Genomic DNA, 27,294 nt, shown 5'->3' with positions numbered 1-27,294 from the left:
ACATACCCATACTTATTTAGTAATCAGGTAAGCATGACAATCCTTTTATTTCATGAAGAAATAATACAACTTTAATTTAAAAAACAATACAGTCCATTACAGACATATCAATACTGTTGCCTGGATTAGCAGCTAGAGGGAAACAAAAACTTATATACATGTAAACAAAAGACAATTATTCAGCTTTAAAAACTTTTATTTCCAAATAATACTTGACTAAAACGCTTTTTGTTACTCAAATAATAATTAAAGTCAATAATGAGGTATATTTAAAAAAACAATTCTTACAAAAAATACATAAATTCATGCTAAAGACATTTCCTAAATGATCAAGTTTTGATGGTTAACGTTAACAATGACAGACAACATTGAAACATCTGAGGTGACTGTAGATGAATGAGGCTATGCCAAATTCTTTGCTTGACCTTGCAGAGGCTCTGCATCACAGTAGGCCTGTCACACACAGTACTTCCAGAAACAAGCTGTAATGAGAAACATTAAAACCACTTTTTGTCAAATGTATGAAGCAAGATACAAAAGTTACAGTAATGCACAACATTACATTTCCTATTTTGAACAACATTTACTAACTATATATATATATATATATATTTTTTTTTAAGACTTCTGTAAAAACAGACAAATTAACTAAATAGCTCAAATACTTGCACATATAATGTTTTGCTGTCTGTTTAATGGCATAATTATTAACAGTACAGTACTTGCTTATTAGCAAACTTACCTTCAGCCCTCTTCTTAGGTGTGGACAATGCATTTGCTGTGAGCTTCAGCTCCAGATCATCTCTCAGAGCTTCCAGCTGAAGGAAGTGTACATTGCAATCAGAGATGGTCAGAGCATCTATGTTCCTGTCTCTATACTTATAGTAAATAGGCTGTGGTGTAAGCTTTACATACAGAAAAGTGTCATGTATATATTCACTTATTGCCAGACATATGACCTTACCTCCTCTAGCTCTGCTACTCTACTAGCCAAGTCTAGACCTGAGAAGAAAAATAAAGTCCCTTATTATATATCCCATTTTCTTTCGTACTGTATTTTTTGTTAGATTCATAGCAGTTATTGAATTACCAAGAGCATCATTTTTCTCCACAGGCAGTAAGCTCTTTTGAAGTAGCAATGTAATAATTTTGTTCTGGACATCTGTGTCTTCTTTTGTGTGAATAACATTGTTTCCTTAAAATGTGGAGAATGGAAATATTGAGAAGACAAACAGAGGCAATAATTTCTACAGCCATTAAAAATGCAAACATCTCCCCATTCAACTGATTAACACTCACTGGAGCAATCTAACCAAATGAATCCCAACCGGCCTACAGCAGTAACTCACCAGGACTTAGGATGCTTCTGCCCTCCACACCAAACACCCCCTGCAGCAGTAGCAAACCCAGGAATCCCAGGTAATATAACATAAGTTTGTTCATGACACCAGAGAAATGGTCAAAGAAAAATGTACTGACCCTCCAACCAGACAAGGAGATTGAATGTCTCAGGTCCATTCCAACAATACCTTTATATACCTTAAAGGGAGAGAGGAGGGGCTTTTCAATGCACTAAATCAATAGCTCGTTGTTGTGGAGATTGTTAATGGACAACCTTTTTCACAAGGGACCATGTGATGTCTGACAGAAATGTGATGATATGACGTTAGATGTCAGGCCAATAACCCTACATCACTGTGACAGGACAAATCCACTGGAGTAAGGTAGTCGTCAATCACCTGTTATTTACGACAGGTGCTCTTGGCTTCTTGAGTATATTTCTTTTATATTAATCAGCTCTTTATAAAGGTGGAGGGGGAGAGTTTCTCGCTGTGGAGGAGAGAAGTGAATTTTTTATGTCCCTTGCTGCAATGGACCCAGAGATGGTATTGGCTACAGGGTGGATGTGGAGCTGACGGACTACCTTCAATAAGATCAACCCATTTAAGAAATAACCTCATAGATGTCACTGAGATGTAAATAGACTATAAGTACTATGTAGCATTGCAACATATCTGTGGAAAGGCAAAGATAATTGAATGAGCTGGAATTATTTCTACTAGTGCCTCAAAACATCAGAGTAATTTACCCACTGAAGCCCAATTACCAATCCAAACAATTGAATATATCGATATGTGAAGACGTCAGGGTAATCCATTGTTTTACTATAAACCTTTGGCTGACTAGTGTCTATATGTATTGAGTAGATTGGATTGATAGAGTAAAACAGCAGTGTATTCTTATCCATGTAGCTGTAGTTTTAAGTTAATTTATGTAGTTTAATGAATGCATTACCAACTAAATACATTATTCATTCACCAGGGGGTGCAATATTCCCAATTTATAATAACACCACCAAGTCATTCTATACCATAGTCCTTTTTTTATACAACATAGTGGGCTACACAACTGCTTCTACAAGCCTCACTTAAAGATAATCTGAGATGCTATGCAATTAGGTATGTTCAATTAAGCACTTGGTCACACGGTGTACCGGCCTGTACATTATAACACTAAACGACGGTCCCAATGTTCTAAATTGTATTCTAGTCTAACCATAAGCGCAGCTGCATAGGAAGGAAGAGGAGAGTCAGTGGGGATGCGCGAAGAAATCTGGCTACCAAGCGACGAGCTGCGACGATTTCAAGTAGCTACCGAAACTAATCACAGAAAAGGGCGCCCGTAGTACCTGAATCGTCAATCGTGTTTATGACAAAACGCAATCAATCAAGAGTCCGGTAACCTTCGGGAAGTCGCGGAGGTATAATTCAACGGGAACGGATTTGACACATCACTGACAACATGGCTGAATTTAGCATTGATCAGAAAAAACTACCCGGAGTAAAAGAAGGTAATGGAAATGTCTGCGAGCTTTGTGTTTAGCTAGTCTAGCCAATCATTTTTGTGAAAGGTGGTAGCCTCCGTTTCTGTATATGTATTGCGTTTCTATCAGCTGTATCTTTATTTTTTGATGTACAGCTATCTAGACTAGCTATCTAGCTAGATACCTGGGACAAGACTCAAGAGCACGCAAGCGCACCTGCTACTACTAGCTAAAGCTCACTTATCATGGCTAGCTAGCTAACAAGCCACCGTTTTTAAGTTGACATGTAGCTAGCTCGATTGTATTCTGGACTAGCTCGATGCTAGCTAGGTAGGAAACCCATCTAGGCCTTGACTAGGGGAAATTGTACAGCAAATTGGATACGGGAGTTGCAAGGACTTGTTTCTGAATCGAGTGTACATTTCTAACAATAAGGCAGTCGGGGTAAATTGGTAAGCGTACCCTCCGACCGTGCAAGCAAAGTATTCCTTTACAGTAGTGCTTGTATTTCAAAGTGCCTGAGCCGGTGCCTCAACAGATACATGACGGTCTTGACGTCAGAAAGTTATGGGTTTCTTAGGTCAGGTTTTTTTTAAAGGTAGTAGGCAGTGCTATAGGGGTAAAGGGCAGGACAAGATGTAGTCAAGCATTAAACACATCAGGGGCGTTGCTAGACATGCAGCTCTACTGGGGCACAGGCCCTTGCTCATCATATGTACAGTTCAGGGACTTCAGTTTGATAACAACTTTGGTAGGGACATCGATAGTTAATGCTCGCGCGCGGGAGCCAATTTGTTCGCAATAACTGGAGTGCAAATACAATTTATTGGAGCTTCATGTAATATAATACGTTTGACACATGTTATGTTTGTCAAAATAAGATGATCGGTTACCTATTATTTAGAAACTTTTGTTTCGTAATGTTTTCTTAGCCTACCTCAGTTCTGACTTGCTTGCCGACACTGCCGACGTGCTGCAGTGTTTATTACAGCAAGCGGTGGACATGGAATTCTGCAGGCATGCATCATCAACAAATGTAAATATTTTGGGGTTTTCGTTTAAACTCCAAGCGTTGATTGGGATACTGCGTTCCTTTTTCTGGGATTGTCAATCTTAATGAATGCCCTGAAGTAAATTGTTAAAACTTATTACATAATTATTTTTACTGGGGCACAGCAGATTTATACTTGGGCATGTGCCCCAGTAAAAAAGAGTCTAGAAACGCCCTTGAAACATTCAGAAAGTTTTGAGCTGGTGGTAGCCATAAACACTGGTTGTTCCCTCAGACCCTGAAGGAAGCTGAGCAGAGGCAGCTTTTGAAACGCACCGTGGTGCATCTGGTTAGGGTTGCCAACTTCCTCAACCCAAAATGAGGGACACAGACAAGACACCAACAGCTGACCAACAATAATGGAAATTGCAAGCTTTCATTAGCCATACCATAAACCTACTAATTTCAGTGTAATTTTGGCAAACTGCTACTGTACTCGCTTGGATTGTCGTATTGTTCATAGTAATAGTCAAGACGCTTATTACTAGTTTCTCATTTTGACACACAATAACGCTCACCTCACCAGTGGCCAGTTCATACTCACTGTCACCAACAAGCAACAACCGTGTCTCATAGTAACGTTTGCGTGAATTTTGGCCCGTTTACAGTGGCCAATTATTAGCCAGCGAGGCTGTGATTGGAATATGGGATTGGAGCTGTCCCTGACGGGACAAATCAAAATCACCCATAATTCGGGATGTCCCGGACAATTTGGGACAGTTGGCAACCCTACATCTGGTGTAAACTGCACCATTGACTCAAGTGGCAGCTGCGATCAGCTCTGGCGACTGCAACAGGCCGCAGACGTGTCAACTGTAAAATAGGGGGTTAGACTATACGGGAACACTCTTCCTCACCTAACACCTTATTTACACCTTAAATAAATAAGACGCGTTTGCAGCGTGTTACGGCTGCAACGCGGTTTGTTCCATCCTTAATGCAACCTCAATTTTCACCGGACACGTCTGCATCGCGTTATGGCAGGTTTAGTTGTCTTTACAGCATTTCAGAAGAGAAGCTGCGAAGCAGCTGTATTGGCGAGTGAAATACCAGGGTATCCGCGGATCCTTAAGTCTTAAAAAGTCTTAAATTCTATAATGTCAAAATAACGCCATAATTAGCATTACAATGTCTTAAATTCAAGTTTTCTTACATTTCAACTGTTTTGTTTGGAAGTACTGGCCTCCTCAGGATTATATGCAGCCAAGGCATATGGTGTATTTCTCCTGGCGTATCACTTCTATTACTTTATCTTGGAAACACTAGCACAGCACAGTTCTGTTTAAATATTGTCACATGACAAATGATTGAATAGCTTGTCCTCTGGCTCAATCACGACTTCACAAAATAAATAACCCTGTGGGTGTTGGTCTACTGCATGGTTTTGGCCCATGCTCAAGATGAATAGCAAGCAAATGGTTGGTGGCACTGGTGCTCCCAACAAAAAAAAGTTAGGGGCACCACGACAAAGAAGTGTTATATATTTACAGGGCTCTCAAGTTTTATGAAAAGTTTGCCATGAGATTACCATACTTGACAACGTTTGGGTACAACAATTCTGGGTGCTGGTGATGTTTCTAATTGGCTGGTTGGCTGATAGGTGCGATTCAATTCTGTATAACTCGAGACAACTATCAACTTGGCAGAAAACCTTCCTCCATATGCCTGCGCCTCGTCCATTAATTGTATTCACCTTATTCTAGAAGTCACGATGGGCGCGGCCATCCGCGTATTCTCATTTCCGGTTTAGATACTTTCTGCTTTATCCACCTTATTCTCAGGGGGTCTACTCATAGAGTTAATATAACTACTTTTGTCTTCCAAGATGGCGTCCCCATTCATTTCTATGAAAAGTGCTCAGTGGCGCAGTGAGGCAAGCGAGAGTGCGAGACTGGACGCGGCCATCTTTCCACTTCCGTGTCTTCCGGTCTAGCTTTAAACAGTGGCTCTTTTTTTCCCTAGCTCCAAGACCTCGTGCACGCTTGCAACTAGCTGTACACGTCATATTTTGCGACAACCAGTCGCGAGCATAGATTTATATGGTTACGAGTGTGTGAGCTAAGGCATTTCAGTTGCAGAATTTATGGGCAGAATGGGGTACAAGTCCGATAAGAATCAGACACATGATGCAAACTTAACGGAAATGTATTCTGTCACTGTATAGTATTCCTTTCACTTGTTTTTTTAAAAAAATTTATAGGCTATAGGGCTAAATATATGGCTATTCTAGATGGAACTCATCACATATGTTGCTTTTTTTCTTCGTGATATGAGTATGATTTCCAACGCATTGTATTGGATGAAATAAACTGTTAACATGAACAGCTCCGTCGTTCTCACCAGGCAAAGAAAGCTTAATAGTTAGTAGTAACCAAAATCTTCCATAATGCAGACTTACCATAGCTTACTGTTAACTTTATATTCAAACAAAATACCACGAAATTCACACTGCCTTCAATTTCACATCAGTGTCGAAATGTGACCTGTGTTTTATATGTTCAACCTTGAAAACCAAACGTCTATTAATGTATATAAGGTGATCTAACAAGACGTGTTAATAATGTAATAAATAAAAGCTCGAGAAGTGTGTCTAAAATATACTTTATTGAACATTTGCCTTTGAAAGAGGCATATTCATAGAACCATATAGGCTACAAGATGTTTCCATCAGATGTAGAGCCTAAGTGGGGGTGAAACATAGTCACTGAGGACCTTCATTGTCCCACAAAAGCAGTCTGGCTTGATGACACGATCAAAAAAAGAATAATGGGTGTGTTTAACAAAAGCTTCTGAAAGCAAGACTAATATTATTTAAATACATATAATTTCCTATTGTGGTTAACAGTTAAAGTATTAATCTTCGTCTTTGCTCCAGATAACATAATAGGCTATATTTGCCATCATGTCATGAACGTTTTTACGAAAAATCTAATCTGTTTAAAAATAACGGGAATAAACTATATTAACAACATTTCATGTATGTGTGACAACGATTTGCTAAACTTACTACAACAAGGCAGGCAACTCAAGCCATTTCTCTCTGTGCTCTTTCAATATAAGTCTATGGCTCATTCAGCTCAATGTAAATCAGCTATCGGCCAATGTTAACTTTTGTGCTCGTGCCCTGTTAGTATCTGCGGGCACATTTGCAGGCTACTTTTATTGATGTAGGCAAATAAATGGGGTGCTAGTTTACCCATTTTGGATTGGTTTCAAATTTAGCAAAAATCTGGAAAAAATATTCTATGAAAAAGCAAGTAGTATGAGCCAGGTTCAAGAATCGAACAAAAATTATTGGGGTAGATAGATTTTCAAATGTTGACTGGAGTTAATAGAATAAAAACGACCGGAAGACACGTTAACCTAACCGTAAATGCAATACCACCTACATCCACCGGGGCTGTTGCTTTAAGCCGAGGGGCGAGGGGTGGTAGCCTAGTCCTAACCAGACCCTCGTACATTTCATTTGTACAGAGGGTCTGGGATCTCTCCATTGACAAACGTTAACTTCCTTGAAGGCGGGTCATCTGTTGAAGTTTAAAACTATTGGATCTGCCCAGAGCCACTCTGATTTGCCATAACCAATCGCAAGCGTTCGCAACCTCCGGTGAGTAGCGGAAGTTGCGGTTTGCTATACGTTAGTCCCAGCCAGCCGTAAACAGTGATTCTTTAGTAAAGTAATTTCAACTGTAATTTAACAAAAAAAAATGTTTTTAAACATATGTTGTCATTTATATTGTTATTATTATTGTTATAAAAGTCATTGCAGAGCTCTGGTAAGCTACCTGTTGCGCTGTTTTCGGCTATAACAACCAGATTTAGCTAAATCTGTGGCTTCAACAACAGTTTGTTGAACACACACCCACAACAGAAAGGGATTGTTCTTGTGACAAACGGTACAGTTTCCATTGCCTGCCAACAGATGAGGACTACAAAAGAATGTCGCTGAAAAACCTAGCCTTGAAGAGACCACCCAAAACACTATCGTATGTGAATGCTACTCATTTCATTTTGTGGACAATAAACCGACGGAGGAAATCCGCATCCTACTTTGTGTTTGGGCTACGAAAGACCTCCACAGATTTAGTCACAGTTCTGCCAGTAAAGGTAGGAATTGTTGTGGGTTAGTAGTGCCCTGGTCCAGCAACACATGAGCACCCAGCCGTTTGTATTTCACCTGACAATTAAACTTAAACCCAGGACCGGTGATGTTGGACTTTGAGGCTCTGACCAGGCTCTATGTCTGCATTAAGGTAGACACGGTTTAGTCCCAACTCCTTTATTAAAAGGCGACTTTATTGCTGTGGAGGTACGTAGTTACTGTTCTAAAACTGGTTGTTTCCATCCTTGATTGTGATTGGCTATATCGCATTCCATGCCGTTGTAAAATCCAGCATAACCTCACAGGTTGTCCTCATAACATTCTTTAACATTCCATATTACTGTGCATCGAATATTTCAAATTGTAAAAGACGGCAAAGATGTCCATCTGGCTGTTGCGTGGCAACGATTTATGTAGGAACTATACTTTGTAGTAGAGGAAGAATGACGGTTTATTATTAAACTTTTTTGTTTCTAATTGTTTTTATTGATGAAACCATATCAAATATTTGTAGTAACAGTTTTAGAAAAGCAATAAGCTCCGCTTCGTGTCGTGCCTAACAACTCCCCTTACCTGTTATAAAATCAGCGTAAACCACAGCCTCTTGGAGCTTATTGCTTAAATAAGACTCGCTTTCAGGTTATTCATCGTTTCATCGTCCTTACCATCAAAGTTAATAAAGTAACTAAATATGCGAGTGTACGTTATTTGAGGCCACTTTTTCAGGTCGGCCTCCCATCCCTCGATAGTAGAAGGCAGAGGTATGATCAAACTGTCCCGATTCAGGTGTAACAGGCTGTGTTCCCACATGTTTTATTTCGCATCAGAATTAGCTTACCACAATGACTGTTTGAGTGTTACCATGACAATCGCCGGCTCCGGAAGTCGCGCCCATAGTTCAGGAAATGGATCATGGGAGCTAGGAATAAGGTGGTATCCGGTACTAAAAGAGAATGTCTTAAACAGGCTCTGGTACTAATTTAAGGATAATGGAGATGCCCAGCGTCAACTGCAGTTCGTGGCTGCCATAACGGCTGGAGAAAACGGAATCAAACCCCGTATTTTCATTGTTTTGACCATGGACAGAAGAGGACCGAGTGGGCCGACATACTTTGCATCGACCTCCAACCAAAGTTGAGGATCTGCGTCCCTGGCTGAAGGCGCTGTCATACTATAATTCTAGTCAGAATATGAGTCTGAAAACTCTCCGTTGGGCTGTGACTACGGGTGTGTTTCAACCGAACTCGTAAAACAAATGCCTCTTCGCTCAATTGGATAGACCTACAACCAATCGGAGCAACGTAATATGTTGTTTGTTAAAAACAAATTCAACCCAAGGGCTCTTTCGTGACGTTGTTGATTACGTCACTGTTGATCATCTGTCCATCATCGTATAAAGCCCGCCCTGACATTATCATTGGTCCGTCCAGATCCTGGTTTTATGTAGTTGTTCCCAATACGATACCCTCCAGACCCAACTTCCCGAGCTAATTTTTTTGTGGGCTGGGAGAAGTTGGGCTGGCAGGCTAGGCTATATCAATAAAATATATCAATAAAATAAATCCAGATTTACATTGACATTAATACATGAATTAGACTTGGCGAATCTAGGCTTATAGAGTGTTTGTAACAAAGACACATTAAAGGAATGTATGCATTGTGAATTGTTTGTGCTATATCCAGACCCACAGTAATGTAAAAGTGCAATAATGTTTACGACACCTTCCAACATCCGCCTCCACTAACACGCTTCATATTCTGTGTCAAACTTTGGAGGCTTCGCAAATGAAATCTAAACAAATAAAAAACACCTGATGTGGCATGAAAAATATCAAATAACAATTGGATTAGCTTTTTTTCTGCATCCGCAGTAGTGCTAGCAAGATGGAGCACTTGGTAAATGTTACCATAGGGAGTTGATGTAACCTTATTGTCAAATGTTGCCGAGGTCAGTTATGTAAGTTTGATTTAGATTTCATCTTGTGTAATTTCCCCTATATTCTCTCATTGCCTTGAGTCTAAACAGTTCATTCAGCTTTGCGACTTTGCTCCAATCTCACTGTGTACTGGTGGTGTCTTAAGCTGTTGAAGTTAGCCTATTTTTCGACATAAGCAACCATAATTAAAAATTAAACCTGACACTTATTTCTGGAAAGGTGGCGCTTGCCCAATACTCTCAGTTCTTCTTTTTTTGACTCAAAAATGAAAATACAGAGTTTTGGTTCTGCTTCAGGCCAAGCTGTAGGCATAAGCAGCTAACATCTAAGCAAGACGCACATGGCAGTTCTCCTCTGACCAAATAAGCAACTCTCCAATAGGTTCTCTGTCTGTGGTATATCCTGTAGTCTGTTACTGTTTCATTGAGATAATGCGTTTACAGTGTCATGAAAGTCATTAGGTTTATTTTGGCTAGGTTACAATTTGTAAGCAGACTGTTGAAGTTGCCAATTTAAAGTGATCCGAACAGATATATTCGAAACAATGCACACATATTTACACATCTGAAAAATTTGACAGAGGAACTTGCCCTTTCTTCCCTACAAAGGAAATGTGGTAGAACCAGAAAATGTGTCCCAAGTTATTACTGTATGCCACCAACTAATAGCTTTAAAAGCCAAATGCTACATGTCAACCAGAAAAAATATTGCATAACTTGGCTTAAATGGGAGGAATAATATATGGAACATCCCTCAAGCTTTGTTAGTTTTTTTAAACTAAATTTCACATACTTTCTCCTTGTGCTTGTCTGTCTGCAGTGTGTCGGGACTTTGCAGTTCTGGAAGATCATTGCCTGGCCCACAACCTGCAGGAACAGGAGAGTAAGTAAAACAGAAAATAAATTTAAAGAATGTCTTACTCTCACTTTATGAACATGCTGCTTGGTATTTTTCCAACTACTTCTTGGCCTATCCTTGTGAGATACCTTTGTGTATCCTCCCATTACACTGTTGTCTAAAATATAGTGCTGTCAGTTAAATGCGTTATTAACAGCGTTAACGCAAACCCATTTTAACAGCGTAAAAACATTTTATCGCGGGATTAACGTTCTTTTTGGCCTAGCAAGCATTGTATTTTTTTACATGCTGTTGCAACGACAACTGACGTCAGAAAAACTACAACACCACACCGGATCTAGCTAGACCAGAAGCAAAACGTCAGGCACGCCGCACACACTTGTTTGGGCTTGCGAGCCGGCCAAAGAGTAGTAGGCTAACGTTATGTTTTGAGTGGATAGCGATCGCGAGACGCCGATGCCAATTAGATTCTGAATGGAAAGGTTACTTTTAAAAAGTTGCCAAATGGTTCCATTGACAAGACCAAATTGATCTGTGTGTTTTGTCGTTGTGAACTGAGCTATCATCGCAGCACGTCCAGTCTGAAATACCACTTGATGGCCAAGCACACAGCTGATGTGAAATTCTCCGCCCCCTCGTCAAAGCAAATGTTGTTTTCAATAAAAAAATTAAAAACATTTGCACAAACTGACCAATCCAATCCACTTTTCCATGTTGATAACCGCATTTAAATGAGAAAAAATTATGGAACAAAAAGAAATCAAGGGACATTTTGAATAGATAATTAAATGCGATAAATCGCGAGTTAACTATGATATTAATGCGATGAATTGCAATAAAATATTTTAATCGTTTGACAGCGCTACTACAAATATAAAGGAAAAACCAACGTGAAGTGTCCTGAGATTTTGGGCCACAAGCGAAACACAAGTCTAGCTGCAATGCGCCTTGCAATAGATTCTTCATGTCTGGAACTGAACTCTGGAACATCGGTCTCCCATTCATTTGACTGGAGATCGGGTGACTGCAAAAGCCATATGATATAATTTTCCTTCTTCACAAACCATTCAGTGACCCCTCGAGCCCTGTGGATGGGATCGTTGTCATCCTGGATAAGACCACTCACATCAGGATAGAAATGTTTCATCAATAACTTTTTATAGATTTGCAGTGACCCTTCCCTCTAAGACAAGTCAACCCAAATTAGGCCAGGAAGATGCCCATCACAGCATTGAGGGCTGTGTATGCTTATCTTGGTGTACGCCACAGAAGCGCTCACACGCTTGGCAAGAATGTGGTGAAAGATGACTGACCCATGCTTTTGAATGGATGTGGCGTCCCTTTCTGTGCTCTCTTAAGACAAGGTTTTTTTAGCAACAAGCAATGCTGACTCTACCCCCCCCCCCCCTACACACACACACATACACACTCCCACCTGCTAAACACACACTCACTGACATAGTTGACAACCAAAGGATATTAAACCTTCAAGGATGTGTGAGTTGAACAATCGGGAAGATAAATGACACGCCTGTCTTGTTCATTGATGTAATGTTTGTACCTTTTTCCGTAAGGGACCATAAACCAACACTCGATTGATCCGTTTTGGTTTTCCTGACTCATAGCATCCTCGTGTTGTTTGCCATCGCTTTTTTGATCTGGCATGATTTGTCAGCTTGCAAGGATCGATCACCCAATCTGGTCACTTGCTGTCACACGACCTTGGAAAAACAAAACGTGTCAACGCCTTTTGTGTTGCCTCTGATGCAAACCCTCTTGCTTACCACAGTTACTCAGGCCCTGAAGATTGCAGGATGATTGATTGTGGTCTCCTCAAACTTTGAGTGGTCTCCTCCTAAACAGGAAGGCAGCCCTTCTTCTCAGCAGAAAACATTTGCATGACTACCGTACGCTATTACAAAAACCTCTTTCACCGGCAGACTAAACCAACCGACGGATGGGGTTTGCAGTCCGAGAGTGCTGTGTACTCATTCTGAACGTGGTGTTTGTTTTTGTGTTTGCGTTCACAGTCGAGAGCCACTTGGCCTCTAATGTCCATAAGAGTCGGCTAGTGCAGCAGGACCTGCAGGTGGCCAAGCGCATGCAGGAGGAGGAGGATCTGAGAGCCAAGGCCCAGAGCAAGAGGCAGTATCTAGACATGTGAGTTGAAAGACCAAGAAACTAAAACAAGAAACCCCTAATGGGACATGTGTCAAAGTCCCTTCCCTAACATACCGCCTGAATGACCAGACATTGACAAAGCACGTATTTGAAAAGCCTCAGTCCTGGCTTAATTTGGAGAACAGGGTTAGGGCTAACCCTAACCCTAAACAATACTGTTGTGTTTGGTTTTCTGAAAATGCTGATTCAATTTGCATTGAAAATAGTAAGGTGAGAGGGAGAGAGACATATGGAAGGGAGAAAGAGAGAGGGAGGGAGAGAGATAGACTAGGAGAGCACATTGGAGTGCATGTTGGTAGCTCCTGCTCTCATCCACTCTAAACTTTCCAGGACGTGAGTGTGTAAGCCCGAGTCATTGAGGAAACAACCATCTGTCACGTCTGGCTTAGTGAAGATGACCTGAGGAATCACTAGAGTTCAGAAGAGTTGCGTATTGGCTAGTAACTGCACATCCTGATTTTATTTTGTAGTTCATCTCAGGTTTGTATGCTTGTCATGTAGACTGTCATGCTGGAAAACTCCCCATTTGAAATTCTCTGTCGGGGTGCCCTGGGTTCGATTCCGGCCCGGGCCATTTCCTGCACTTCAGCCCCTCTCTCTCCCTGCCCATCCTGGTTACTATAACTGTCCGTATCCAATAAAATATATTTATAACACAAAGAATTTAGAAAAATATATTATTATTTTGAGTATGTTAAGAATGGGGACTCTTGAGTTGTGAGTGGTCTTTAAAGAGGTGTGCATTGTTGATCTAATTTAATGCTGCTGACGTCAGCCTCTCAGTCTCTAACTTCTCTCTTGCTTAACACACACACACACACTCATCAGGGCAATGTAAACTACAACGATAGACCAGTAGGACTACTGGCTATGGATTTTGCAAGGGTTTTTGCAGTACAACACTGTAGTGGGATCATAGGGTAGAGTGCATACCAAATGGGCTGAGGCCCTGATGCAGTTGCTCCTGATCAACTCTGGCTTGGGCCATTTCTGCATGTCTTCCCCCCTCTCTCCCCTACATTTCTGTAAATGTCCAATGAAGCCATAAAAAGGCCAAAAATGGGTCTTTGGGGAAAAAACAAACAACATTTTAGTGTGAGTCTACCATCTAGATGTCCAAATGGTGTTTTGGCAGTGGTGAAATTGGGCTTTTTTGCTTCTATAAAAGTGTAACATTTCCATAGGCATTAATTAAGAACCTACTAGTGATGAATGAGGATAAATGACACCCAACTTTACTTTCCGGATACAGAAACTACTATGTAACTATACCTAACCTACAGGAACAACATTGTAGTTACTTACACTTTATTACGATTTAGCGGGACGAGAAAATGAAACTTGGTATGATGGGAGTTGGGTTTTCCAAGGGTAAGTGGATGGTAGTTGGTAACCTTCAACTGCTCCTTTACAATATCCACTTACCCCTTACATCCCACCCCCATATTGTGCTTACGTCCAGTTTTGTGATAACCTAATACTTAATGTTTTCTATGAACTTGCAAGGTTTTTCTACAATTTGCTATGTAGGTACATGATTGTTTATGTAAAAAATTTTAAGTTGTTGCAGTTTTTATTTATTATTAATTTCAAAACGTATCTTTTAAGTCTCAAGGAGTTGCTGCTGAACTTTTTTCCCATTTGTTTGGATGGGTTTGCATGGGGTTTGCACGTTTTTCCCTCTGAACTTGTGTTTTGTTCTGTTTACACAAACATGTATGCACACACACGTGCAGCGAACGTCAGGATAATGAGATTGCCCAGGAGATTCAAGAGGAACTGGTCCGACAGGCAGAACAGCAGAGACGGCAGGAGGAAAAGGATGCGGTAAGACACACACACTCACATTGTACACAATGTTTAGAACACAATCCATCCACCTCCCAGTATTGATGGTTCACGGTGGGCAGGTCAGTGAAATCAATCAAATCCTCTCCCGGTGGTACATTCTTTTGCTATAATTTACAGGTTGAAAGACCCTCATTGGATTTTTGTATGTAATTCAATGTGTGTGTATTTGTAGGCCATTGCTCGCAAACTGCAGGAGAAGGAGATGAAGGAGGAGAGAAAGAGGCAGAAGCAGATAGAGGCTAACTTTGAGGAGGAGTACTACGAGGGTCAAGGTGAGGACACAGCCGTCTGTCTGGAGAGAGATTATCCATGTGTAGAAGGGTTACACTCTCTCTCACACACACACACACACACCAGGTTATGGAGTGAATGTTTGATGCTGATGTACTGTAGTACCAGGGTTGCTCTTTGAAGCACCTGTGAGGGAGGGTTGTTTTTCAAGCTGCCTGTCTGCTGCCCCTCCACATCTGACAAACAGTTTAGTCAGGATAACCTTCCTTACTCAGGTAAACTAGTAATACTGTATTTCTTTGATTAAACGCTGCCCTCGTATAAACGCTGCACCAAAAATGAACATGTGTAATAAACGCTGCAGTGTTTAATCAAAGAAATACAGTACTCTAGGATGAAGACCACCATCAACATGGGGATAGGAGAGAAGCTAGAGGATGGAGAGGAGATGCAGTGTCTGTAGAAAGTGGCAAGGTTTGTCCAAGATATGTTTGTCTTATGATAGTTGGATCGTTTTTATTGTGCCGTGTTGAAATTAATCATAAATGATCCCCTCATAAAAAGGGACTTGGTCTGCTCTGTCACATGAAACACAATTTATAGGTCTGGTAAGGGTTGCGTGATTAAAAGGTCAGGTTGATCCATGCTAAAAATATACATAATGGTAAACCTACCAAAGGTTTTGAGTGGAAGAGATTCATGTGAAAAGTTTCATGCTGGGAATACATTTTTAAATGTAGCCCCTGCGTTAGAAAACACACTACAATACCAACTACCAACATTCACATAATAATTTGACCCCAAAAATTATAATCTCACAATCCTAGAGCTCACACAGTAGGAGCAATATTTAAGTAGACAGTTTTTGTAACCTCGCCCTTTTTTCTTTCTGGTTGTTAACAGTTGTTTGTGTGGATCAGATTAGGTTAGTTTCTCAGACAGCCAGTGGATGACTGAAATTCCATTCAGCTGACAGAAAACAGAACTTCTTGTCTTTGGCTTTCTTCCCCAACTGTTCTTTTTTCATTCTGTTTTTTTAACTAATGTTGGCTGTCTTTCGTCTTCACACAGATGGATGAGTTGCCGTATTTTTGGGAAATAAAGCCGCGGTTTATACCCCGATTTAAAAATGTTCTTGTGGTGGTGAGGCTTATATTTCGATGTAGCATATAGCACGTTTTTATAACAAAACAAAGGTAGAAACACATTTTTCGTAAGTGCTATTTAACCCGTAAAGGAGTAGCGTCGCACATGTGTGATCGTTCGAATGCGGGCAGAGCCTGTTTAAGGAGAGCCTGTCCACTCCCTATTAAGCCCCATTGTACCGAATTTGGTTGCAGTTCCACTAGAGTTCCACTGGGGGTGACCGAAAGCTAGTGCATGCTGAATGGGAGTCTGTGAAGCTAAAAGGCTAAATTTGTCTCTTTCACCTGATTGTCGTTGAGAAATCTCAGATTTGATTGTAGTTTTTGCATGTTCAACATGGATTATAGGTCAAAAGTTGAATGAACAAGTACTTATGTCCTTTCGATTTCTTACAGGATGAGTCGTTGTTGCCCGTAACATGCTAGCGTTCTACTAATGAATGCTGATTGGTTAGTGAAGAACCGATGACGAGATCCCGCTTGATGGCATCCGAAGCAGAATTAGAATGTCAGAGCATTTGCAACATTAGCAACACCATTAGCAAGCCTAAACTCTTTCTAGCATGTGTATTGATAGGGAGAGCCTAACCTGTCAGCTGTGTTATCGATGCCTCCTGAGAAAAAAGTGACCAAAGCTTGCCGTAAAGCAGTATCTCTGGTCGTACTATGTGTATGACGTCATTGACATTTTAAAAGGCTTTTTAGAACAGGAAGGCAACTTTAAAAAAATGTAGCACCTAGCAGTGTGTATTTTTCCCCTTTTGAATTCAAATTACTAAACAAAAAATTATATCCTTTGAAAAGTGGTTTTTGAGGGGTATAGCTCCATATACCTCCATTCATTTTGTACCCGCTCGTTAGTGCCCTCGTATGGAACTAGAGTGGAACTGAAACCAGTTCAGAACCCGGAAGTTTCCCGAGTGGCAGTTCTCCCCATAGAGATAAATATAACATTATATATACAGAGAATGTCTAATATAGAGAGAACTGCCACTCTCGGGAAACTTCCAGGTTCTGAACTGGTTGAAGTTCCATGTGAGGGTGCTAACGAGCGAGTGCAGAATGAATGGAGGTCTATGGAGCTATACCCCTCAAAATCCACTTTTCTCAGGATATAATTTTTTGTCTAGTAATTTGAATTATATACACAATGAATACACACTGCTGGCTGTTAGATTGTTTTAAAGTCGCCTTTCTGTTCTAAAAAGCTTTTGAAAATGTAATTGACGTCATACACATCGTACGACCAGAGCTACTGCTTGACGGCAAGCTCTGGTCACTTACTTTTTTCTCTCAGGGCATCGACAACACAGATGACAGGTTAGGCTCTCCCTGTCAATACACATGCTAGAAAGAGTTTTGGCTGCTAATGTTGCTAATGCTCTGACATTCACTAACCAATCAGCATTCATTAGCAGAATGCTAGCGTGTTATGGGCAAAAACGACTCACCCTGTAAGAAATCAAAAGGACATAAGTACTCGTTCATTCAACTTTCGACCTATAATCCATGTTGAACATGCAAAAACTACAATCAAATCGGAGATTTCTCAACGACAATCAGGCAAAAGAGACAAATTTAGCCGTTTAGCTCCATAGACTCCCATTCAACATGCACTCGCTCGCGATCACTCCCAGTGGAACTCTGGTGGAACTGCAACCAAATTCGGTACAATGGGCTTAATAGGGAGTGGCAAGGCTCTCCTTAAACAGGCTCTGATATATATCTATGGTTCTCCCCACATTAGACCTATCGCTAAGCCCCGCCCCCCTTAGTTACTGTTGCTAACTCGGACAAGCTATCGCAGCTGACTAGAGTTTTAGCCGTCAAAAGGGACTTCATTATGCAATGAATAGAGGGATACGTTCAGAATTTAAAAGTAGATATGGTGGATGACAAACTTAAATTGGAGGCGAGAATGTAGTCACTCTGGATAAGAGCGTCTGCTAAATGACTAAATGTAAATTTACAGATCTCAATGCAAGAGGGAGAAGCTTCATCTCCTGGTCATTCACGATTCAGGATAAAAACATCCAAGACTCTTGGATGAAGAATCTATCTAACTATCTATCTTCAGGGATAGAAATGTAGTTTGTTGTTTTTTCGTGCCTACACTATATATCATCACTCCAGGTTAAGAATACCAATGGAGGCTGCGTTGGAAATCGTTAATCAAACTTTTGTCAGCATTTTGAGTGGAAATTACATTTGCATTTCTACAAGTGTATTTGTGCACGTTGGGCTTGCCCTCGCAGCGGAACGACAGTTTATTGGCCGCTCTGTCTATTCGCTTATCTCACAGTTGCGTATTGATCAGACAAGAAGACACGCTTATCAACTCGATCACTATTGATCAAAACAGAACGAGAGTTCGGCTGTAGCCTACTTGAAACATACTATTGAGAACAATTGCTGACATGCATTGCACTTGTGATGAACACTTTTTTTTTTTTGTCTTAGGCGCTCGGGATTTGTCATCGGCAATCAGGAAAGCGGCTTAGACGCACGCCCAAATTTTCTCTATGCAAGAAAAACCCTGTTAATTTGTTCATTTCCTAACCATTCATCCCGTGTCCTGGAGTAGGCCTTGCGTGGGCTTTTGCTGTTCTAACATGGTCAGTGTGCTTGAGTTGTGGATGGCAAGCTTCTGCTGACGAGGTTACATTTGGGCTCCAAATATTCCTCCTCTCTACCATCTAACCACAGCTAAACGTTCGTGGAGTTTCTCTTAATAAAGTGCCTGTCAACAAGACATATCTTTTAGAATGTGTCCCCCTCTGTTGCTGACTGGCATTTTTTTTTTCAATGTTTTCCATAACTCTGCTCTCCTGTCAGATGCACTGGCGGAGCCTAGTACACACTAACCTACTTAACGAATAAATACATGTCCTCTCTCCATGCTCATCTCCACCACTTCTACCACCGTCTTACCACATCTCCTCTCTACTCTCCCCTTCTCCAATACTTCAGTCTGCCAAGACAAACCCAAACGCCTTGCCCCCCCCGATTCCTCACGCCACAATCTTTCCCAGGACGACATCTGGCATGAGCCCAGCAGGACTCCAAACCAGTCCAGATTCAAACCCGGGTCCCCCCACACTCGCTCCAGATACCCAAAGCATGACCTGCTGATGTTGACAGATCCATACCCTGAACACAGGCTCCCATCCAAAGGCAAGCAGAGACACACGGAGTACCAGGCCACAGAGACCCGGAGAGAGAAGGAGGCAGTGCTGAGGGATGAGGGAGAGAGGGCAGTAAGGGGGAGAGGGAGACCTCCCAGGCCAGCGCCGCCACAGTTTGTTGTGGAGAGGGACCAGGACCGGGAGAGAGGCAAAGCCGGAGAAAGACATGGAGATCGACCAAGGAATGTAGACCGGGAGTCGGATCTGGCGCAGGAGAGACGCTCTGAAAGAGAAGGAAGGAGAGAAGCATGCAGAGAGGGGGAACCTAAAAGAGACAAGGACAGAGAGAATGACCGAAAGAGGAACGGAGATAAGTCATGTGACGGAGAGGAGAGCCTGGATGAGGACGATGACAATCTGAAGGCCAGAACCAGGAGTAGGGAAAGACTCCGGCTGGAGGCCCACGTCCCCAGTCAGGAGGAGGAGGATTATGATGACGGTAAAGGTTATGTTAGGGGAACACTCGTGGTTACCCCCAGTGTGGTGGGGGACCAGTGGGAGGAGCACCGGAGCAGAAGAGAAGGGAGGAGGAGAGAGGAGACAGATGCTTACAGGGATGTTCCCAGGGGAGAACGTTCTCTCAGACATCCCCCAAGAGAGCCAGGTATGGCTCACCCCTGGTCCTGATATGGGGTGTGTGTGTGTCTGTGTGTTGGTGTTTGTTTTGCATTGTGTGGATCTCCGTAATTGCTTTTTTTCAACCGCGGCTTCGGGTGATGGTGGGGTTGCTAATCTCTGTTTATCTCTAATCTAACTCCTCATCCTTCTGTGACGCTCCGCTTCCCGTTGAGATCTCAGGCTTATATGGGCAATTCTACTACTATGACTTCACTGATTCTAAATTCATACCTTGATGGTGGAAACCCAGCAAACTGCTTATGTGAACCAGGTGACTGAATGCTGCTCTGTTTTTGGGATGATATAGGAATCATGGGTTTGAGTTGATGAATCACGTCACACCAATTCAGTGGTGGAATGTTCTGGTGGAAATGTGTCATGTAGTCCAGACAGGATTCTGTCTTGTCATGTCACCTGCCTTAAAATACGTGTATGATGTCCTCCTTGGTTGACTACCATTTTCAAATCCTCAAAGGCTTCAGTGTTGTTATTCCAAATGTTGAACTTTTCTGTTGTACAAGCCACATACTATTTCACCATATTTTTTTTGTTGTTTTTAAAGCTTCACATTTGCACAAAACAATGTAGCTCGGCCAAAAAAATTGGCCGAGCTATATTGAAACAGACGCTTTGAAAACAGACACTGAAGCTTTGTCGGTGAAAATATTGGAAGGTCTGTACAAACGCAACACTATCCTCATTGATGTGTGTCACCCACACCAACCCCTCACCCCCTGCAGGCCATGTTGTGCAAGGAGGCGTGGGGGGAGGTGCGGCTGTGCTGGCAGGAGGGGAGTACGGTGTGGGCGAGGCCACCCAGGGGTTGACCCGTTTGGAGCTGAGGGAATTACGAGAGCAGGAGCTCAGGGACTTGGAGGTTGCCCGCAAGATGCAGGAAGAGGAGATCAAGGTCGGACAATCTGCGTTACTGACTGTTACAGCATTGTATTTCTCTATCGTTACCAGGAACACAATTTAGTGACGTAATTTACAATGTAGTTTAGTCATTTGCAATTTAGTAGTGCCCTTCCCCAGAGTTTTAGAATAGACGTGTGTATATTTGTGTATGTATTTATTCTTTAACTTTTCTGCACTTATTTTTTGTCTTTCTCAAGTTGTTGCCACTATACCATGTCCCATGGAAGAATATATTAAAGCAGCCATATCTCACCATCATGAACTTGTTTATAGTTTGAGTGATTTTGACATATCAAAACAAAGATTAGATGCAAGATTATCATTTCTGTTCATCCACAGCAAATGTTCAATGTTTGTGTATTGTATTTTAGGTTAGTTTGTCCTCTAATAGCTGCATTTGCCTTAGTCTAGAAGTAGGGCTGGCATTCAAAATTGAGTCACTTCCTCTGTTTTGAGAAATGTGACTTTGAAGTTGTTCTTTTCAAGTTTTTGTTTGTTTTGCAGGCCAGTAAGATCGACAAGCGTGCCGCCCAAGTAGCTCAAGATGAGGTGAGTGTGTGGACAACTGAAACGGAAAATGTGTGTCTCGTAGTTATTATCAGCAGCCTGTTTGTGTGTGGAAGGCCTGTGAAAAATCTGTAAAGCCAGTATGTCAGTTTGAGTGCTGTCCATTCACAGGAGATTGCCCGGTTGCTGATGGAGCAGGAGAAAAAAGAGTATAAGAAGTCCAAAGAGAAGGAGAGGCAGGCCCTGGAGAAGAGGAGGCCAGAGGGAGACTACAAGGTCAGCTACTGATTTGAACATTCATATTTCATATATATTTAATATCTCAAACATACACAAATTGGCTAAAGCGTTGTAGGGCATGCTCAGGTACCAGTGACCAATACAGTCATTTAAACCAGTGTTTCCCAACCTGGTCCTCGGGACCCTGGTCCCCTGCCCTGCATGTTTTGGGGGTCCCGAGGACCAAGGTTGGGAAACACAGATTTAAACAGTCAAATTTAGTTTTCCTGTTTTTTTTCTGGGTCTTTGTGTGTTTATTCTTATCATGCATTCATTCATTCAGCTAAGTACAGAGGAGGTGGTAAGGCCCAGATCCAGAGAGGAATATGAATACCAGAGGCAAAAGAACCACAACAAGCCTGACAGGTATTGGTCTTAACATATAAACAGTAAATATCATTCAAGTTGAAATACATTTTCTTTGCTGATTGTTAAACAGCTATATGACAAATATTTAGAACATTTGTTATCATGTAGTCTACCTCAGTATAAAAACACACTTGACATCCTTATCTTTTCCTCGCGCTCCCAAACCTCCCGTCCCTTCCCTCTCTCTCAGGCCTCCTCGGCCTCTCACACCCGAATACGAGAACGTCAATCCTGGCAACGGTTACTCGGAGAACCCCTTCACTCCTCGGGTTCCATCCAGGCCCGAGGCTGCCTACAAAGGTGAGACCTGCCTCTGGAGGCCCACTTTGACCTCTAACCTCTCTTTAGAGATCTTTTTTTTTTTTTTTTTTTTTTTTTTTAGTGTTACGCTAAGAAATCACATTTTATCATTGTACATGCCTGCATTAGCCTGCAGACAGGGGAGCGAGAATGTCAAGGCATAGACATCAGACCGCTTTTAAGAGTTGTTGATACTTATGTGACTGCTCATTCCTCTCTGAATTTTGTTCTAGGTGCATATTACAGGCAGTGACCAACAGCTTGCCAATGATGTCCAGACATCCCTTGTTTTTACCTTTCCATTTTGACTCATCATGGCTGTCTACAAAAATAAGATGACTCCCTGTGTACCCAGAGCCTTGAAGGGCTTACTGACGGGGTCCCGAGGTGTTTTTCAACCCCATCTCAGTGGTCCTACCGATCAGAAAGCTTGCAGCTCGAGAAGTTTGTCACACACTTGTTTTGTTTCTCTTTTAATTGGCTCGACACTGAGACAGCCCAAAAGAGATGGCTTGTAATATTAGTCCCCAGTCAGTAGGTGCTGGGGGCAGAGCAAGGGGGGAAAGGTCCTGTTTCTCAGTCGCCGTCATCTGGTTTTTGCTCTTTTGTGAGTCTTGCTCGTGGTGACTCAGGAGTATCGCTGGATATGCAATCTCAGTTCCTCCAGAGGCCCTGTGCATCAATGCTATCCAACACAACAAGACCAACACAGGCACCACGTTGTATCCTTTTAATGCTATATTCTTTTTTGAGCGACATTGTATTCACGCAAAAGGAAACTTATCAAGATGCTGGGGATTTTGCTTCTGTGTTTGTGTCTGGCTGTGAACTTCCATTGGTGTCTTTCGCTTGTGAGGGGCTATTACTGGACCCCGTGCAACTGTGGATTTGGTGCAGATGGCGTGTTAAGGGACATTGCTTTACGGCTGTGTTTCTATGTGCATGCTTACTGAAAGTGAATTCCTCTATACTTATGTTTTCCCCATAAAAAAAAAAAAAAAAAGAACACACAACGAATTACGAATTACTCTTCAAGCCAAAATCAAGTATGTGTGATTGAACTGAGTGGGATATGTTACTCAGCATAATGTCCTAAATTCACTTAATTTTATGGAAATGAATCTGTATATGCTTGAAACTTGACCCTTTACAACCTAGAAGGCGTACAACCCAACAAAAATAGTATGGATCAGTATGAAGTCATTGTAATTATTGCAAGTCATAACAAAAGCGTAATGTCTTGCTTGAATGGATAAAAAAAATCATTTTCTGTCAGATTATACATTTTCTTGTTGTTTATCACCTATTGAAATAATGTAGGACTTACCAGTTTTGTTCTTGAAGGGTCTATTTCAAATTGTGGATATTCTTCCATCTCAAAAAGTACTGTAACATGTAGTGATATGGAAAGAAGGCTTTTTATTGAATTGTATTATCTTTATTTATTTACCTTTCCTTCTCACTTTCTTGAAATTCCATACCAAATCCAGAAATGCTCTCCTCTCTTGATCAAAGTGGTGGTGTATTTGCTTTCTGTGTGCTGCAGCCAGGAAAGATATTCTGTTTTTAAAATGTGAGAGATTTTTTTTTCGTTTTGGTCATAGACAACGAGGACCATGATGATAATCAGTGGGATTGTGAAATACACTGACATTGATAACATAGGGAACCATATCAGAAGATCACTGCTGTCTTAAAGTGGTTTTGTCCCTTAAAGGGATATTTGCATACTGTAACTATACTGCCATGATTATTTTTTGACATACTGTGGGTTTTTAGTCACATCATACATTATAGTGTTTAATTATCAATGTTTTGAATGTTATTCAGTTGAATCATGGTGTTGGTTTTTTTTCCCCTCATTGTTCAACTTCAGCCAAGCGTATGATAGTATTTTTGTTTGTTGATGGGACTCATGGTCACGTTAATGCTTTAAAATGGTTTTTGACAGAGATGTGTTTTGTATATAATGTTCGCAGACACACTGACATATCTATGTCTGTAAACTGTATTGTGGTTGACAGGACAGACATTGTGCCATTTATGTTTAACTTTTTCTGGGACATTTGGAGAACTGGGGATTAAAAATCGATACAAAGTTAATCACGGGTTGATTGCTGGCCCGGCCCATGCTTGGATGTCAAATTCTTCTTTGATGATGGCGCCTCCTTGTGGAGTGATGGAATACAATTTTAATATAGTCATCAGGAGGTAGCTAAATTTGTGATTATGGTTCATATGCATTGATTGCCCTTTTGGTTTTAAAAGCAATGCTAACCAAAGTGAAGTGTTTTCTTCCCAAAGTTCACAAATTACTATCCAGGGTCTATCCAGGGTCTGTTTGCAATTGACTAATTGGAAAGCAGCACATGAAGTGTGTTGGCAAAAACTGTAGTTTTGTGTGTGAACCTATTAAAGGATTCTGTTGTACCTTAACCATCTTAATTACCTGTATTAATATCTGTAGTGGTTAATGGTTTATTCAAATGTTATGCCAAATTGTCATCTGTTTCAATGTCACATTTCCAATCCATGTTCGAAGTGTACTGTATGTGGCTTCATCTGGCTCCTCCTGAAAAGAATCCAAGTTCAATCACCAGGTTTGTCTTTATTATGGACATCATTATGTAACAGTACACATATTTGAATAAAGAAACTACTTAAAAAGTAAATAAAGGAAAACAACAATGTTTCACATGGGATCTGCCAGTTTGGGCATGTTAGATTACAGATCAATGTTTACATTTATCACAAGACAACCCAGCTCCTGTCAATCAGAGACACATGTTACCAGACAAACCTGTTTCCAACTGTAAATTATGTTTTGTTGTAAGGAGCGTCTTCACCAGATATAGCAATCAAGCAACGCAACTCAATTTATAATACATTTTTATTAAGTTTGAATAGTGACATTACAGGACATGTAATAGTTGTGGGTTAATATCATAGTCCCAGGATAAGAAATTGTGGTTTGTGACTATACATGTATGTAAAGTATATACTGTAGTCCTAGTTGTCAATGTTTTGCTGAGAATGAGTCAGTAACTCGTCCCACACCTTAATTCAGGTTTGAGAGTTGAATGAGGAAACAAACTGGATGGTTTCTCCGCAGAGCAAGTTCATCAACATACCTGAGATAGCATTGGTTCCCTAGCGTGTGGTAACACCACCACACCACTCTACTCTCACTGCTCTGATACAGGTATACAAAGGCACCCACACACCACAAGCCCCTGGACACTACACAAATCAATCATCTTGAAATATATATCCAAAAGGTTGTGTTTTCTTAAGTTCCAATAACACAACAGACTGGACACGTGGCTGCTGAAATTAATGCTACCCTTACTACCAGAAACGATGACTGAAATTTGTTATAACATCTCAGCTAAAGTTTCTAGCGGCATGAGTAACAAGTGACGAGAAGCAGGACTAATATTGAAGCAGTCAGTGTTCCGGGAGTACAGTTCAAGTTTGATCATGTAGGCTACTGTGGTCTTTGCAAGTGCATATTACAGAACAGCCATGTTAAGTAATACTGCCATAGGGGTGCGGATAAGTTCTGTCAGACAGCATCCACCAAGTTTTTAGTGCTATTAGATTATCGATATTTTACAGTTGAGGGGTAAACCTAGACATTCGACAACCTCTGCCCCGGCAAAGCTATGTTGTAGTCGGCGATTTTTTAACATCGTGTTATTGGGGGAATCACCACTTAGTGTTTTACTGACTGCGGGAGCTCAAATTTGTAAATTAATCCCATAATTAACGGACACGAACATATAAAAAATAGACAGCTAAATGGACAGAGGCAGTAAATATCTTACCTACACGTGCGCTTAGAGGTCACCAGTATTGCTATCCATTATGCAAAAAGTGCAAGACCTATGTGAAAATGAACTTATATTTCAGGTATTTAAATGTAGACTAGTTAATCATTTTATATTCGTTTGCTTACCTGAAACGTGGATGTGGACGTTCTGTCGCCAAACTGTGTAAAGACACTGAAAAGATACACGCCCTAAGCTGTCAGCAGAACTTTCATTGCACAAATCACACGCTCACCATCCTCTCTTACAAACCAGCTGAAACATTTAGGCTGATGGCTATAGCCCTACCAAGAATGCTTATAGGTGCTGCAACCGACAGGTGCCAAATGTGACGATACCTCACAAGTGAATCCTCTCCTCGTACATTTGAACCCCTCAAATAATAAGCCTTTGGCTCATCTTCAGGAAAAACCGGTAGAGGTGGTCACAAGCAGAATAATATGGCCACTTAAATAAACCCCCTGATGAAGTGAGATTCTCTGTTTACATGATCCTGGCCGTTCACGATGCCTTTTCTTTATGTTTATTTTGTCCAGTATCTTTGTCGATTGTACTGGTTCATTTTCGTTAATGTCAGACGGAACATCTATGAGTTGAAGGGCCACACACTGCTGTTCCTTATAATGAGTTCCCTGTAATGAGAAGCAATATTATCCTGATTTTGAACAATTTGAGGTTTGGACCACAATGTAGTATATGTGAAGCCATTGTAGAAAAGTCTACACAATACTGTTTAGTAGTATGTGTTGGCCCATAACTTTAAACATGAGCAAAACATTCAGTACATTTGTATTAGTGACTGGAGTAAATTAGTGATGTGTGTGATGAAAAGCAAACATTCCCATCATTGCGTGTAAAAATAGATGGGCCGTTTGGCCCTGGGCGCAGCGCACTCTGCCTGATGCAGGAATGACATCTGACTGGTTTGACAGCTGCAGTCTTGAGGTTGCTGAGTTTCTGCTTAATGCTCGTCAAGGCAATCACCAGGTGCTATTCATTGACATCTTTTAAAGCTTGTTTTTTATTTCTTTTTAAAATGAGATGACTTTTAAGTTCATCTGCTGGAGCTGCTCCCCCTACGACCCGACTCCGGATAAGCGCTTTTTTT

General features: G+C 41.2%; 2 protein-coding genes across 7 annotated transcripts; one reads left to right on the top strand and one right to left on the bottom strand.

The window, feature by feature from the left end:
* Positions 1-74: 74 nt before the first annotated feature.
* On the bottom strand, positions 75-3,883 carry uts2d (urotensin 2 domain containing). Of its 4 annotated transcripts, XM_084692852.1 has the most exons (8): positions 3,762-3,826; positions 1,740-1,830; positions 1,480-1,539; positions 1,350-1,389; positions 1,091-1,195; positions 965-1,002; positions 743-818; positions 78-482 (listed from the first exon to the last, which is right to left on the bottom strand). In XM_084692852.1, exons 3-8 carry the CDS (start codon positions 1,516-1,518, stop codon positions 457-459), a joined length of 324 nt encoding a protein of 107 aa, XP_084548978.1. In that variant the 5' UTR covers positions 1,519-1,539; positions 1,740-1,830; positions 3,762-3,826; the 3' UTR covers positions 78-456. The 4 variants fall into 4 exon arrangements, with proteins under 4 accessions (XP_084548975.1, XP_084548976.1, XP_084548978.1 ...); XM_084692849.1 differs by having other exon boundaries at positions 75-482; positions 1,350-1,539; positions 3,762-3,883; XM_084692850.1 differs by lacking the exon at positions 3,762-3,826 and adding an exon at positions 3,287-3,527 and having other exon boundaries at positions 75-482; positions 1,350-1,539.
* On the top strand, positions 2,162-25,051 carry ccdc50a (coiled-coil domain containing 50a). Of its 3 annotated transcripts, none has more exons than XM_084692847.1 (12): positions 2,162-2,459; positions 10,734-10,796; positions 12,803-12,932; positions 14,690-14,780; positions 14,977-15,076; positions 19,151-19,969; positions 20,724-20,893; positions 21,406-21,450; positions 21,580-21,684; positions 21,971-22,053; positions 22,247-22,356; positions 22,590-25,051. In XM_084692847.1, the coding sequence occupies exons 1-12, from the start codon at positions 2,450-2,452 to the stop codon at positions 22,607-22,609; spliced, it is 1,746 nt and encodes a 581-aa protein (XP_084548973.1). In that variant the 5' UTR covers positions 2,162-2,449; the 3' UTR covers positions 22,610-25,051. The 3 variants fall into 3 exon arrangements, with proteins under 3 accessions (XP_084548973.1, XP_084548972.1, XP_084548974.1); XM_084692846.1 differs by lacking the exon at positions 2,162-2,459 and adding an exon at positions 2,484-2,851; XM_084692848.1 differs by lacking the exons at positions 2,162-2,459; positions 19,151-19,969 and adding an exon at positions 2,494-2,851 and having other exon boundaries at positions 22,590-24,801.
* The last annotated feature ends 2,243 nt before the right edge of the window (positions 25,052-27,294 follow it).

This window comes from Hypomesus nipponensis, chromosome 26, assembly GCF_054491055.1.
Source record: "Hypomesus nipponensis isolate SF chromosome 26, ASM5449105v1, whole genome shotgun sequence".
In the NCBI taxonomy this organism is placed as follows: Eukaryota; Metazoa; Chordata; class Actinopteri; order Osmeriformes; family Osmeridae; genus Hypomesus; species Hypomesus nipponensis.
This window is presented reverse-complemented; position numbering and strand designations above follow the sequence as displayed.